Raw genomic sequence first — 15,744 nt, 5'->3', positions numbered from 1 at the left:
TAAAAGTTTATCCGATAAGAAACGTTGGTTGATCGGGGACGTCTGCCCGTCCGGAGAGACTTGGATATTGTCCAGGCGGCAATGAACCTATGGAAATCGAGCGGGTAACCCCTTACCCAAACTAAGGACGCGAAGTTTACTCCAAGTACGATGACCACCTCCGAAACGTAAAACATGGGCTGATCTTGAACGTCAAAGTGAAAGGATGCCTTTAGCGAAACTAAATAGAAACAAAGCGCTTTTGGGACGATATTGCATGCGCTACTTAGTACTTTACCCAGTAAACCACATATCGTAAAACAAACAGCAAATAAAGTCGCATTTGCATCCATCAAAAATCTAAATCGCATTGCATATCAAACTTTGTCAAATTATTGTCGAAAAATGTTGTATTGAATACATCGTATACGATAATTTTTGCCGTAGTAAAAATCAATCGTAATAGTGTGAATGAAAACTCGTAATGACTTATTTTCCTTGCATCATCCTATATCAGTGCGAATGAATGTCTATGTAAATCGTAATACAATCGAAATCACTTCTGTTCAAATGGCTTGTAGAAGTTTCGAGCAGTGGTAAAGATATAAATTTAGCAGTTTATGTTGGACAAACATCCAATGCACTTCAAGATGTTCAGAGTATAAAGGTGGTAGAGTATCCGCCTGCAAATCGATAGATCGTAAGTTCGAGACTTGGTGCTGGTAATATTTTTTTCTGAAAGTCTCCTTAATAAAGACACACACAAAAATATTTTTTTTTATATTTTAATGTTTATTCGTAATACTGTTCTTATAATGTCGGGAAAATCGTAAAATTAAACTTGTATGTACCGTCAACTGGGGGAAGATGATCATTTTTAAGAGAAAACATGCAATAACAATGTGTGCTTACATTTTAAATCGAAACAAATATTTTCAAAACATGTACTGCTATACGTTGCAATAATCAACAACTTTAGTTTTCTGAAATGCATTCGCATTTATTAAAATAAATTAAATTATCACACATTTTTTGAGTAATCTGGTTTGGGGTGAAGTTGATCAAGACAGCTCTACTAAAATCATTATGACCTAGTAGTCAAAATACACTAGGTTATTTGTATGAATGTTGAATTTACTACGTAAAGAAGTCTACGAAGTCAATATTTGAAACGAAAATAGCGTCATTTATGACTATCTCTCTTTCTTCCACAAAATACATTTTCATGATTATAATCGAAAAACTCGGATTTCTACCTAGCGGTAACATTACTTGAACGGAGAATATTGTTGACTACCGTTTCATAAAAAAAATTTGGCACTTTTGACTGACACATCAAATGATCATCTTCACCTCAATGATCATCTTCCCCCCAGTTGACGGTACCTATATCGCCTCCACTTTGGTACGTATATAGCCAATCTGTGCATTATATACGATTATGTTGTTCTTATATATTAACCTATATCAAGAGTTATAGGTACCAAAATGTTGACTGGCTCAAAATTCATCATCAAATTCGGTTGGCATTAGATTCAGATGTTATTATTTATTTATTCAGACTAAGGCCGGAGTGGCCTGTGCGGTATATAAGAGTCTTCTCCATTCGGCTCGGTCCATGACTACACGTCGCCAACCACGCAGTCTACGAAGGGTCCGCAAGTCATCTTCCACCTGATCGATCCACCTTGCCCGCTGCGCACCTCGCCTTCTTGTGCCCGTCGGATCGTTGTCGAGAACCATTTTCACCGGGTTACTGTTCGACATTCTGGCTACGTGCCCGGCCCATCGCAGTCGTCCGATTTTCGCGGTGTGAACGATGGATGGTTCTCCCAACAGCTGATGCAGTTCGTGGTTCATTCGCCTCCTCCACGTACCGTCCGCCATCTGCACCCCACCATAGATGGTACGCAGCACTTTCCTTTCGAAAACTCCAAGTGCGCGTTGGTCCTCCACGAGCATCGTCCAGGTCTCGTGTCCGTAGAGGACTACCGGTCTAATTAGCGTTTTATAGGTTGTCAGTTTGGTACGGCGGCGAACTCTATTCGATCGGAGCGTCTTGCGGAGTCCAAAGTACGTACGATTTCCAGCCACTATGCGTCTCCGAATTTCTCTGCTGGTGTCATTTTCGGCAGTCACCAGTGAGCCCAAATACACAAATTCTTCTACCACCTCGATTTCGTCACCACCGATGCAAACTCGCGGTGGGTGGCTCACATTGTCGTCTCTTGAACCTCTTCCTATCATGTACTTTGTCTTCGACGTGTTGATGACTAGTTCGATCCGCTTAGCTCCCTCTTCAGTCTCTTCAGTAGGCTTCCTCCATCTTCTCAAAGTTACGTGCCATAATATCTATGTCGTCAGCGAAACCAAATAGCTGGACGGACTTATTGAAAATTGTACCACTCGTGTTAATCCCTGCTCTTCGTATTACACCTTCCAAAGCGATGTTGAATAGCAAACACGAAAGACCATCACCTTGCCGTAACCCTCTGCGGGTTTCGAAGGGACTCGAGAATGCCCCTGAAACTCGAACTACGCACATCACCCGATCCATCGTCGCTTTGATCAACCGTGTCAGTTTATCCGGAAAACCGTGTTCGTGCATTAGCTGCCATAGCTGGTCCCGATCGATTGTATCATATGCGGCTTTGAAGTCGATGAATAGATGATGTGTGGGCACGTTGTATTCGCGGCATTTCTGCAGTACTTGGCGAATGGCAAACACCTGGTCCGTGGTGGAGCGTTCACCCATAAAACCCGCCTGGTACTGCCCCACGAACTCCCTTGCAGTTGGTGCTAGTCGACGGTATAAAATTTGGGAGAGTACCTTGTAGGCGGCGTTCAGCAATGTGATTGCGCGGTAGTTGCTACAATCCAGCTTATCGCCCTTTTGTAGATGGGACACACGACACCTTCCATCCACTCCTGCGGCAAAACTTCCTCCTCCCAAATCTTGGTAATGACCCAGTGCAGCGCTCTAGCCAGTGCCTCACCACCGTGTTTAAATAGCTCTCTTGGTAGTTGGTCAACCCCAGGGCTTTGTTGTTCTTCAGCCGGCCAATCTCCTCTTGGATTTCCTGGAGATCCGAAACCGGTAAAGTTATGTCCTGCGCGCGTTCTGCCAGGTCCATCACCATACCGCCATCTTCGTCTGTCACATCGCCATTCAGGTGCTCTTCGTAGTGCTGCCGCCACCTTTGGATCACCTCACGCTCGTTCGTAAGAAGGTTCCTGTTTATGTCCTTACTACCCACATCGGGCTGTGGCACGTGGCCCTTATGTGAACGGTTTAACTTCTCATATAACTTTCGTGTGTTGTTAACAACTGTACCGGTTCCGTCTCTTCACGATCTCGGTATTCCTGCTGGCGCTTTTCCTTCGAAAAATCGAGTTTTGTCTGTTCCGCGCCCGTTTGTATCGTGCCTCGTTCGCCCTCATGCGGTGTTACAGCAATCTCGCCCATGCTGCATTCTTCTCTTTCACTAACTGCTCACATTCGCCGTCATACCAGTCGTTTCTCTGATCCGGGGCACCGTGCCAAGTGCAGCGGTTGTGGTGCTACAAATGGCGGATCGAATATCTCTCCAGCCATCTTCAAGAGATGCTGCGCCTAGCTGCTCTTCCGTTGGAAGTGCCACTTCCAGCTGCTGCGCGTATTCTTGGGCTAGTCTACCGTCTTGTAGCCGCCCAATGTTAAGCCGCTTATGTACAGTTCAGAAATAGTGAATATCGCACCATGAAGTGAACACCGCACCAATTAGGTACCCCGTCAATAGAAGTCGAGCAGTTAGACAGAGTATAGAGAGGGAAATGAATTTGTAGCTAGGCCTAGTGTTAAGATCAATGATGTCGATCAAGTAGATCCAATATAAGCAATGAATTGGATTCAATAAATGCTTTTTTGTACACTGTAGCTCGATAGTTTTTTGGACGGATGGTAGAAATTTGGAGAGGTGAAGTAGGAGTACTCTCACGTTTCGATCGTTTTTTAGGTTTCTTTTGGTTATTTTCTGGGGAGGTTTGCCTTTATTCCAACCAAGGATTCTCTCCATTTGGACGTGGCGGGTTTGAGGTGTTCTGATTTAAGTCTTCCCGTGAATATTGTTTCGTCACCGGCGAAATCGCTTATGTTTACACCAATCTTTTTATTTGCTAGACCTTACGGTCTAAAGACATTCAATTTTCCTTGATCAGCCTACTCGCCTCTCGACCAATCTCTTTGGGAAAAATATTACCCTCCCCTGAAGGGTCTCACCAGGTCAGACAACCTCCAAACAGGTAAATGGTCTGCTCCGGGAGTGGCGCTTAAGCCATTTCTACTAAAAACGGGAAATTCGCTAGGCTGCCATGTTTAATTGGTTCTCTATGTAATTACAGCTGATTAGAACAGCGCAGCAAGTGTTAGACACTGCACAGCGACGCCAACGAAATGGTTGGCTTGACGAGGAGTGCCAGCGATTGAAAATGCCAAGAGTCAGATGTTAGTGGCTCGTACCCGTTGCAATAGAGGGTACAATATAGGTACAGTGTAGTAAGGAAAGAAAGGAAACGAATCCACCGCAAAAAGAAAACGAAGAGAGTGTGATAGCTGAAGCGCAGGAGAACATGGATAGAAAAAATATGCGCAGGTTTTACGCTACTGTTAATGGCGCGTGGCATAATACTGCGCCAGTGCCCGCCATTTGGAATGACTAAGAAGGGAATTTGCTGTCAGATAAAACTATGGTGGAAGTCAGGTTAAATGAGCACTTGTTTGTAGAACAGTGAAAACGAAGGTGTACTAAGGAGCAGGATGGACAAAGTCGGTGACGGTCAAGATGTGGAACCACCAATGCCAACGGTGGATAAAGTTAATAACGCTCTAAATGAACTGAAAACAGTAAAGCTGCTGGGAAGTATGATATTCTGGTAGAGCTTTTGAAACAAAAAGGTGAGAATTTGTCTTAATCAATCCACCACATTAATAAAAAAAGATGCCTACCGGCTAGTTGAATGGCCTCATATGTCCGATATATACGAAGTGATACAGAGCGTGCCAACCACATAAGGATCATTCTTTTGAACTCCGCGTACCAAATTCTGTCGCGTATTCTGTTTATAGGACTGAGACCGCTTGAGGAGTTCTTTGTCGGTGAATACCAGGCAGGTTTTCGTGATCAGATCAGTAGTGTAGACTTCATGCACTTTCGATTTTGTTGCTCATAATTCCACTTGAGGGCGCGATTGGGATTTGCAGATGACATCGACTTCATTGGAATCGATCACAGGGCAGTAGTGCAGGTTATTGTTCTACTGAAGAGGTAGACGGGTAGGATCGTCATAACCATGAACAATACCAAGGGGCCGTCCAGAAACCATGTGGTCATATGGGGGGGGGGGGTGGTTTAGAAAATGACCACGATAAGCCACATGGGGAGAGGGGGGTGTTGCTCTCGAACCACGTGGTTTTATTTTACGAAAAACTTTTAGTGAATAACAATAGCGGTGTAAAAATACAAATCATTAAAATTTGACGATTTAATCATTAAAATTTAATGATTTAATCATTAAACGAAAAGCGCATCTAAGGGCAGATGCCCACGTAGCGTCTTTTCAACTCAGCGTTAAAAAGATGTAGGTGTGCATCGTGAAAAATCGATAACGCAGGGTCGGTCGCAACGCCGATGCATATCTGCATTATTTGACCATCTTAGCCTAAGATCCTATATCCATACAAACATAAACGAAAAAACAGGTTGCGATTCAGTCTCAATCTCCACAAAAAAATGAAAAGAAATTTTTTTTAAATTCCACCGCTGATGGTTTTTGGCATCACGCCGCTGACACTTTTGCATCAGCGGACTGCTGCTACAATTTTGAAAAATGTTCTAGTTTTTATAATACAGTCAAACCTCCATGAGTCGATGTTCTATGACTCGATATCGACTCATGGAAGCAAATTTTGCTATGTTGAAAAATATTTTCTGGGTTACTGTGATGGTCCCTTCAAACAGCTTCCCAGGGATTTCCTATTCCATATCTCGATATTTCCATAAGTCGATGGTCCCTTCAATATCGACTCATGGAGGTTTGACTGTAATCCAAGAAAAAATCTTAAAAGAAAAATTCAAAAGAATTTCTTGTGGATATTCAGGAAAAATCAAGTAAAGAAATTTCCTATAAAAACTTTGACATTACTTCATACAATCCTGATGAAGTGCTAGCATTTAGAATTTTTTTGAACAATTATATTCTCTCTGAAAAATTTTGCTTGGAAATTTTGCTACAAATTGATAATGAAAAAAAACAATACATCTCCAGTGTAATTTCCGAAAAAAAACCTTAAAACACCGAAAAAAATTCCATGTGAATTCTGTCTGAAAATTCAAAACAGTCCCGTGGGAAATACATAATTTCGGTGGAAAAACATTCTAATGAATTTCTTCGACAAGTTCTTCCGAATCTTCACCAGAAATTCTTCTTCATTTCCAAAAGAAGTTTTTCGAACATTTTAAGGAGTGCACTTCAAAATGTTCAGTCTCCAGTTAGCCTTGCGAGCAAAGGCGTAGGATTGCCAATCCGGAGATGACGAGTTCGATTCTCGTTCCTGTCTAGGATGTTTTCGAAACATTCTCGACACCCTAGGTATAGTGTATCCATCGTATTTGCTACACAAGATATATAATCGTGCAATGGCTGGCATATAAAAGCTTTCAATTTATAACTGAGGAAATGCTAATAAAATATACTAAGTTGAAAAGCAGACGAACCAGTTGGAATATGGAGCCAATGCCACATGAAACACTTGGATATTTCCGTTGATTTTTTTTTTTAATTTTGGAATTTTGAAATGAAAATTTTTCGGAATACTTTTTTTACGCTCTTTGTAAATTCTACCACATTTTTTTTAAATTTTCCAAGTATTGTTTTATTCGAGGCATTATTTAGAAGAGTCTATGGATTATCTTCAAAAAATTCTTTGGATTTTCAAAGAATAAATCTTTAGAATTCTCAAGGTTCATATTTTTTGAATTTGAGCCAGAAATCATTTCAAAATTTCATCGGGAATTCATTCTTCTTCGGGATGTCATTTTGATTTCTTTGTATGTTCAGCTAAACATTGCTTTAAATCTTTACCATGCAAAGATGCACAGGAAATGATTTAGAAAGTTTAAGGAATTTATACATCAGAAAATCTTTAAAATTTTGATTTATTTTTTTAAGGAATTCCTACTGTACATGCTTCAAAAGTACAACCTTTACAAGTACTACAAAAGTACATTTTTTTCGTTTTTTTCACTTGTAAAAACATCGGAATTTCCTCGGGAAATTTATTATTGGTGTTTCAGATGAACTTTTTTCGATTTTCTATTGGAAAATCTTCCGAATAATTTCTTTTGGAAATTAAAAAAAAAAACTGCTGAAAATTTCTAAGATTTTTTTTTTGGAAAACGAAAAAAAACTCCATTGGAAATTTAGAAGAATTTCCTTTGAAGATTCATTAAAGTTACCCAGGATTTTGAAAAATATCTTTAGAGATTCTGTAAAAAAGTAAGCTGGATTTTTTTTCTAATTTATACTGGAAATTCTTTGGAATTTTATGTTTATTGGAATTTTCATCGTAAATAGGCATTTCGGATCCTTCTACGGATTCTTCTAGTTCTTCAAAATTGCTACCGAACATTTTTCGGAATTTTTTTTACAGAATTTCGGAAAAAACATGTAGTTGAAATTCTAAAGATTTTCCGCGAGACTCCGAAGAATTTCTTATCAATATTACGAAGGGTTTCCCTTGCAACTCCAGAATAATTATTCTTGAAAATTAAGAAGATCTTGGAATTTAAAATTGATCCAAGCAATAAATGTAGGCAATAATTTAGGCTTAAGAAGCCTAGTTTTTATGATATTGAATAATTAGGACAATTGATCGAAACAATTAATAATGTACCTAAATATTCTAAATGCACAAAATTCTAGTACTGCGCTTGAAAAAGGTTATAACATAGAGAAGCTTGCATTTAAAAAATCAACATGAAATTCAAAATAAAATGCTTTTTAATTCCTGCGATATGAAAAAAAAGTGGCAGTGTTCCAGAAAAAAAACACTCCAATACCTAAAACAATCTAAGTTAAAAATAGTGTTATAATAACGATTAAAATTGATTTCCAAAACAAATCTCAACCCTTTCAGGAATGATGGGTCATATATATGCCCAGCGTTTTAGATTGTCTATAAAATCACAAAAGTGAGCTAGGCCACCATTTTCTTCAGTAAAATTGTTCATCTAGATATTGGCTTTACAGAAAAATATGAGAGCTCAAATTTGACTGACCATGAAAACTCAGATATCCGAAACCTTGGGAAGATTTCGATTCTAAGAGCATGTAAATAAAGTTTAAATGTTTGAATCATTCTGAACAGATGGGTGGTCTGATAAGATGGCTCATTCTGAACGTTAAGCCAGTGATTAATATTCAGGAATACGAGACTTCAAAATGCTCTCAAGTTCAGCTCACGAATCTACCAGATCAATCAAGACATTTGCAATTAACATTAACATGATATTTCCATTAACATGAGATCTAAGAGACAAGGTACCCAAAATTATCTTGAGTCAACATCAAGTTGCACAATGACTATGAGGTTTGTTCGCAAACTGTTTTTGTAGGGCCTTATAAGCACTGGGTTCACGGACTTGAATGAGCAAGTAGTTCAAACATTACGACATCCAGGACGTTTTGTATAACCTAAAAAGTCTGTAGTGCTTATATAAATAATAATTGAAGTCATATCAACCCAATGGACCTACTGGGATATTATATCATACATCATTCATAAGTTGGTTAATTGGATAAATCGAATGATCCGAACTCAAAAAAAAATAATAATAATTGGTCTACAATACATTCATTCCTCTATGAGTCGCTTATGAAAGGACCATTGACTGAAGCATATTCGAGATGTGGAATAGAAGTTCCTTGGAAAATCGAGTATGGCATCGTTGGCTTCCACGAGTCGATATCAAAATAAAATTTCAATGAAGAATTATAAATTTTGAGAGATGAGCCAGCTCTGGATTGAAAATCTCTTTAGTAGAGAAAATTCCATGATAAAATAGGAAACTGTCAAGAAAGAACAATAATACACACACACAACAATAATAAATTAGCACTTGTAAAAGCAAAAATTGCAATTATGAAATAAAAATTTTCCATAAAGAAATCAAAATGTTCAACGAAAATATACAAAATTTTCATGAATAAATCAATATTAGCAATTAAAAAAAAAATATAATTATTTACGTTATGGAAACATCGGAACATCGTGCCACTCAGGTGCACCAATTGCAGTCAGACAACGTGGACGACCCAAACTGCTAGATCAGCAGTTTGTACATTATAAATAACCCGCGAACGCGTGGCGCGCTCTCTTTCCTTTGGCAGCTTTGGACAATCACCGGTGGTGCTGTATTGTGTTAGTATTATTAATAAAAGTGTTTTAGAGTTACTAAGTCTTTTTAAAAAGTGAATCCGTATCACGAATCCCATAAGTGGTGTCAGAAGTGGGATCGTGAGGTGTTTAAAAGTGGTAAAATCCTGTCGCACGCGAACCTGCAATAACGTGATCATTCAACCCTCGGATGTGGATATCATTTACGTGAGTAACTCATTTTATTATCTTTTATAAAATCATTCACTAAAACAATGCCAGAGACCAGGCAGTCAGAGATTGAAGCGCTGAAGGCTGAAATTGAGCAGCTTAAGGCATTGATGACATCGGGGAACAGTAGTAAATTTACTATCCCCGATCCCATCAAGAACGTATCGGAGTTTTCCGGTAGTAAGAAAGAACTTTCAAGCTGGCTACGGGAAGTAGACGAGCTATATGAAATGTTCAAGATAAAGGGGGCCAACGGCCAGCCCGATTCACTAAGCTCTATGTATATTAGAGCGATCAAAAATAAAATAAGAGGAGACGCTCGCGCGATTGTATGCGCAAATGGCGATCCTGATACCATTGTTGGTATCAAACAGATCCTGTTAGAACAATACAGTGATCGATTTGACTTTGCGACAAATGTGTCGACACTGTTTAACATTAAGAAAAGTGATAAAAGTCACCTGAAATTCTTTAACGAATGCAAGGAGATTAACACAAGACTTAAATCTAACTTGAATTCCAATCCCATCACAGGAAAGGAAATCATAGATATACTAACCGTTACTCGATATCTTGACAATATCGGAGAACCTCTATCCGCTATCATTAGATTATCCAAGCCTAAAACCTTAGAAGATGCATACGAGTCAGTGTGTATAAACCAGAACGCGGAAATTAGATCTAGACCCGCGAAATCTCAATTCAACAAATTTCCCAACAAAAGCAACGGCCCCTCGAGTAGCTCCCCTAAGCAGCATACAAATTCGAAACACAACAATTTAAATCAGAGTTCCACGCGAACGAAGTAGACGTAGATAACGATGACGACGACGATGACGATGAGGATGACAATGTGCAAGGTAGAACAATGCAACCCAACGTGTCAAATTTTCACTTAGAGGAAGACGATCTCCAAACAACGTAAACAGACACTGGAGCGAATAAATCGTACATTAATCCGGAGCATGTGTTAAAGTGCCAGGAAACCAATCGACCCGCAATAGTGACTAATCAAAATGGCACATTTGTTATTGATAAAGTATTGCATGTCAATATGTTTCCTAGAAGCTTTGATAAAACTCTACCGTACCACGTATTCAAATTCCATAACTTTTTCGACGGTCTTATCGGATATGAAAATTTGGCTACTATGAATGCCAAAATCGATACCGGTAGCCATGAACTTTCGATTGGAAATATAAAATATCCTTTAGATAAATACTATCCAAGTTCCATGAACTTTCAGGAACAAACGGAAACCCTCATAGAGATACCGACTACTGCAGACGGGGCATTTCTCATTGAGGAAGAAATTAATTTGACAACATGTGTCACATTACGACCTGGCCTTTATGCGGCTAGAAATAATCATGCCACTGTACACTTGTTTACTACTAGGCAAGCCAAACTGGAGAGATTAAAACCTTTTGAGAATGAACGTTTCTTTCTCAACCAACATGAAACTTTTCCGCAGCTTAACTTCCCTGCAGAACATTTGAATAAAGAAGAGGTTAAATTATTAGCCAAAACTCTTCGGCCCTTCAAGAGTGTTTTCTTCCATGATGGACAGAAATTGGATTTCACCCATCAAGTAAAGCACAAAATAGAAACCGGTGAAAGTAACCCCATTCACCAACGAACTTACAAGTACCCATACCATCTACGGGAAAAAGTAAGTGAGCAAATTCAGAAAATGTTGGAGACTGGAATCATAAGAGAATCCTCTTCTCCATGGACTTCCCCGATCTGGGTGGTCCCAAAGAAAACGGATAATGCAGGTATAAAGAAATATCGCGTAGTTGTAGATTATAGGAAACTGAATAAATTAACGCCAGCAGATAGATATCCTATACCCGAAATCAGCGAGATTTTGGAAAAGCACAATACTTTTCTTTACTCGATTTAGCCAGTGGTTTTCACCAGGTAGAGGTGGAGCCGAACGATATTCCAAAGACGGCATTCAATGTCGACAATGGAAAATACGAGTTTTTGAGAATGCCGTTCGGGTTGAAGAATGCGCCTGCGACATTCCAACGTTTAATGGATGCTGTTCTACGAAAACATCTGGGGATAAGATGTTTCGTCTATATGGACGACATCATTATCTTTTCAACTTCTTTAGATGAGCATATGAAGGACATTCAGAAAATCTTACAAACCCTTAAAGATGCTAACCTTTAAGGTACAATGCGATAAGTCTGAATTTCTTCGTAAGGAAGTAGAATTCCTTGGACACGTCGTCTCTACAGACGGGGTGAAACCGAACCTAAAGAAAGTTGAGGCAATTAAAAATTGGCCTTTACCGAAAACATCAAAAGAACTAAAGTCGTTTCTCGGAACAATCTCCTACTACAGAAGCTTTGTACCAGGATTTGCAAAATTGCAAAACTAATGACTAGCCAACTTCGTGGCAAGAATAAATCAATTACTACCAATCCTGAATATGAATCTGCCTTCGCTAAGTTAAAGGATATCATGAGTACAACACTACTCTTGAGTTATCCAGACTTTAACGAACCGTTCATACTAACTACCGACGCATCAAACTATGCTATCGGCGCAGTACTGACGCAAATGGTAGATGGACACGAAAGACCAATTGCGTAACTTTCGCGAACACTGACAAAAGCAGAGGAAAAGTATTCCACAACTGCGAAAGAACTTTTAGCTATCTATTTCGCTGCAAAGAAATTTCGATTATATTTGTATGGTAGAAGTTTTACTATTTACACGGACCATGAGCCATTGACGAAGGAAATTAAATTAACAGATGCAACAGGACGAGTAACTCGTCAACGGTTATATCTGGAGCAATTCGATTTCCAATTGGTTTACAAGAAAGGAAAACAAAACGTGGTAGCTGATGGATTATCTCGAATACCTGGCGTGGATGAATCTGAAATAAATTTACAAACCATTTTAGAAAACGAAGTACATGAAAACGATCCTATATACGGGCCGGAAATCATAAATAAATTTAGAAATCAGCTCATCATTAATATTACCAATAATAGAAGAAAGTCCCCTCACATTTATTATTTTATCTTTTCAGGTTATAGTAGACATGTATTCCACCAGGAGTAATATATCGAAGAACAACTATTGAATATTCTTAAAGCTCATTTATCTCCAAAAATAACAAATGGAATCTTTTCCCCTCCTAATAATTGCAAAATTGTGCACTAAAATTCTAGATAAACATTTCAAGGGAATGCGAGTACAATTATGCAATCTTAAGCTACCAGATCTAATTTCTAAAAAAGACCAAGACGAATTTGTTCGTAAGAGTCACAACTTTAATCATAGAAGTTGGAAACTGACATATGAAGAAATTCGTCAATCAGTCTACTTCCCAAACATGTCTTCAATTGTTAGGACTTTTGCAAAAATTGCTGGGATTGTAAATAAGCTAAATATGGGCGTCATCCCTTTAAAATTCCAATCACACGTAGAATCTATGAAAGACCTTTAGAAAGTCTATTCATGGACGTCTACGTGAAAGAAAACGAAAAGTTTCTAACAATTATAGACTCCTTTTCCAAATTTGCGCAAATTTACAAAATCCTTCACGAAACTTCAGAAGAAATCATCGAAACGCTCATCAAGCAATTCAAAATTTTTGGCCTACCGAAACAATTAACTTGCGATCGCTTTCACTTATTTCCGCAGTCAAAATTTTAAGGAATTTCTAGAAACCCATGGTGTTGCCGTTCACTACGCTAGTAGTAGCAACAGTAATGGCACCATCGAGAGGTTCCATAATACACTTTAGAAATGTATATGGCCAACCGCAGGAAATTCGACAAACTTTCACTTTACCAAGGACTGTCCATGACGACTGCCCTTTACAACGACACAAAACATGCCACGACGAATTTAGCACCGAGACAGATAGTATTTGGAAACTCGACGTCATTAGACTTAAAGGACATTAACTTAACAAAACAACGCACTATTATGACAGCAAGAGACAATATTGTGTTTGAGGCTAACAAACATAATTCCAAAATTAAAATACAGGACAAAGACTATGAGGATATTGAAGACGATACGGTTTTAGTTAAGACGAAGGGAAAAGCCTCTCCTTTTAGCAACCGATATAGACTAGTAGATATCAAAGAACAAAACGAAAAAAACAATTACAGACGCAACAGGAATCAAAATTCATAAAAAAGGTACAAAGAAGTAACAAACTGACTAAAACTTGCTTTCCGACTTCCTTACAGATTATGGCTCGGTATACTGACGCAGACGACTCTAACGGATTTAAGACTACACGATGTAAAACAAAATCCAATCATAATGATTCCCTTAGGAGAAGCTAGGATCAGTAACAGCTTTTTCAGAATATTGCATCCGATAAACCTTACCACCATTGAATCGACAATAGATGTGTACAATAATGTAGCCCAAACCGGAAAGCTTAATCAGACCTTTTTCGAGTTATCTATCAGGAGAAAAATAGGCAGAATTAATCTGTTGTTCAATAGAATTAGGCCACAGCGAATCAAACGATGGGAATCATTAGGTAGAGCGTGGAAATACATTTCTGGAAGTCCAGACGCCGACGATCTTAAAGTCATAAACTCTTCTCTAAACTCCTTGGTAGATGAAAATAATAAACAAATTCAGATAAATCACTTGTTTGAGAAACGTATGAGAAACTTGACAAAACTTTCAATTCACTGTTAGATAACGAGCAGAATTTAGAAAAAGTAACATTCGATAGTTTAGACTCTTTGAATTTCATATTTGAGATTGATGAATTATTATACTATTTAGAGATAATTGAAGAATCTATAACACTAGCCGGACGAAGCATCCCAAGCAGTCGCATCATCCACCCTGAAGAGCTTTCGGTTATTCGCCATACCCTCAACGATAACGGTTTTCGATTGAACTCGGTCGACGATATGTTGAACATTGCTAGCGCGTACGCAGTATATAACAACGAGATGTTCATGTATATACTCAAGATACCAAAAATCAAGGATGTGCAATACAAAATTGGTTTGATTGAACCCGTAATTGCCAATAATTTACGAATTCATCTCACGGCACAATTTTATATTGAAGGACAGAACGCATTTATGTCAAAAAACCCGTGTCCAAAGATGAAAGATCTCTCTATATGTTCCTCCATATGTTCCTCCATTGGAACCGCCTACGGAGTGCATTCAACAATTAGTTTCAGGACAACACACAGCCAAATGTCCTATGGAACGAATTTACGAAGCTAAAACTATTCGTAAAATCACAGAAGGCAACATCATGGTTACAGGATCCAACATTACACTTTCATCAAATTGTTCATCCGAACGATTACTCAATGGGTCATTCCTCATACAATACTCCAATTGTACTGTGAAGCTGGACGACGAGGAGTATGCTAACTCTGACATGGAAATTCAACCATTCATCCCTACCACAGGAATTAAGGTCAGTCCAACTATACTGATAAACAATATCCCGTTACAGCATCTGCAAGAGATGAATTTAGAACACAGAAACCAGATATATCATCTCAGCTTAACTACAAACAATCTACATTGGAAACTACATATGTTTGGATGGTTAACCTCATTATCAACAACAGTTATAATCATATGTATCCTGGGCCTGATCATAGCCATCATCTTTAAAATATTTAGTTGGAGAAAACATCTCACACTTAACACAAAAGAAGATATTCATATCAATTTCAGCCTAGCAACTGATGGATGTCCAGAGTCAAGAGATATACCACTTATCCCACAGCAATAGAAGAAAGCCGAGGACGGCTTTCAAACTAAAAGGGGAGCCGTTATGGAAACATCGGAACATCGTGCCACTCAGGTGCACCAATTGCAGTCAGACAACGTGGACGACCCAAACTGCTAGATCAGCAGTTTGTACATTATAAATAATCCGCGAACGCGTGGCGCGTTCTCTTTCCTTTGGCAGCTTTGGACAATCACCGGTGGTGCTGTATTGTGTTAGTATTATTAATAAAAGTGTTTTAGAGTTACTAAGTCTTTTTTTAAAAAGTGAATCCGTATCACGATTCCCATAAGTTTATTTCCAATATTGATGATTCTGAAAACAATACTAAAATTTCTACAGGAATGCTACTCAAAAGAATT

The 15,744-nt window shown here is 38.6% G+C and overlaps 1 protein-coding gene across 1 annotated transcript; it reads left to right on the top strand.

Moving 5' to 3' along the window:
* The first annotated feature begins 9,666 nt into the window (after positions 1–9,666).
* LOC134216039 (uncharacterized) lies at positions 9,667–15,385 on the top strand. Its single transcript, XM_062695070.1, is given in 4 exon segments — positions 9,667–10,360; positions 10,411–10,482; positions 14,273–14,769; positions 14,771–15,385. Coding segments are annotated over 4 exon segments (1,878 nt in total).
* Positions 15,386–15,744: the final 359 nt, after the last annotated feature.

The sequence above is a fragment of the Armigeres subalbatus genome, chromosome 2 (assembly GCF_024139115.2).
Source record: "Armigeres subalbatus isolate Guangzhou_Male chromosome 2, GZ_Asu_2, whole genome shotgun sequence".
Taxonomy (NCBI): Eukaryota; Metazoa; Arthropoda; class Insecta; order Diptera; family Culicidae; genus Armigeres; species Armigeres subalbatus.
Note: the sequence above shows the minus strand (reverse complement) of the source record. Positions and strands in the feature narration are given on the sequence as shown.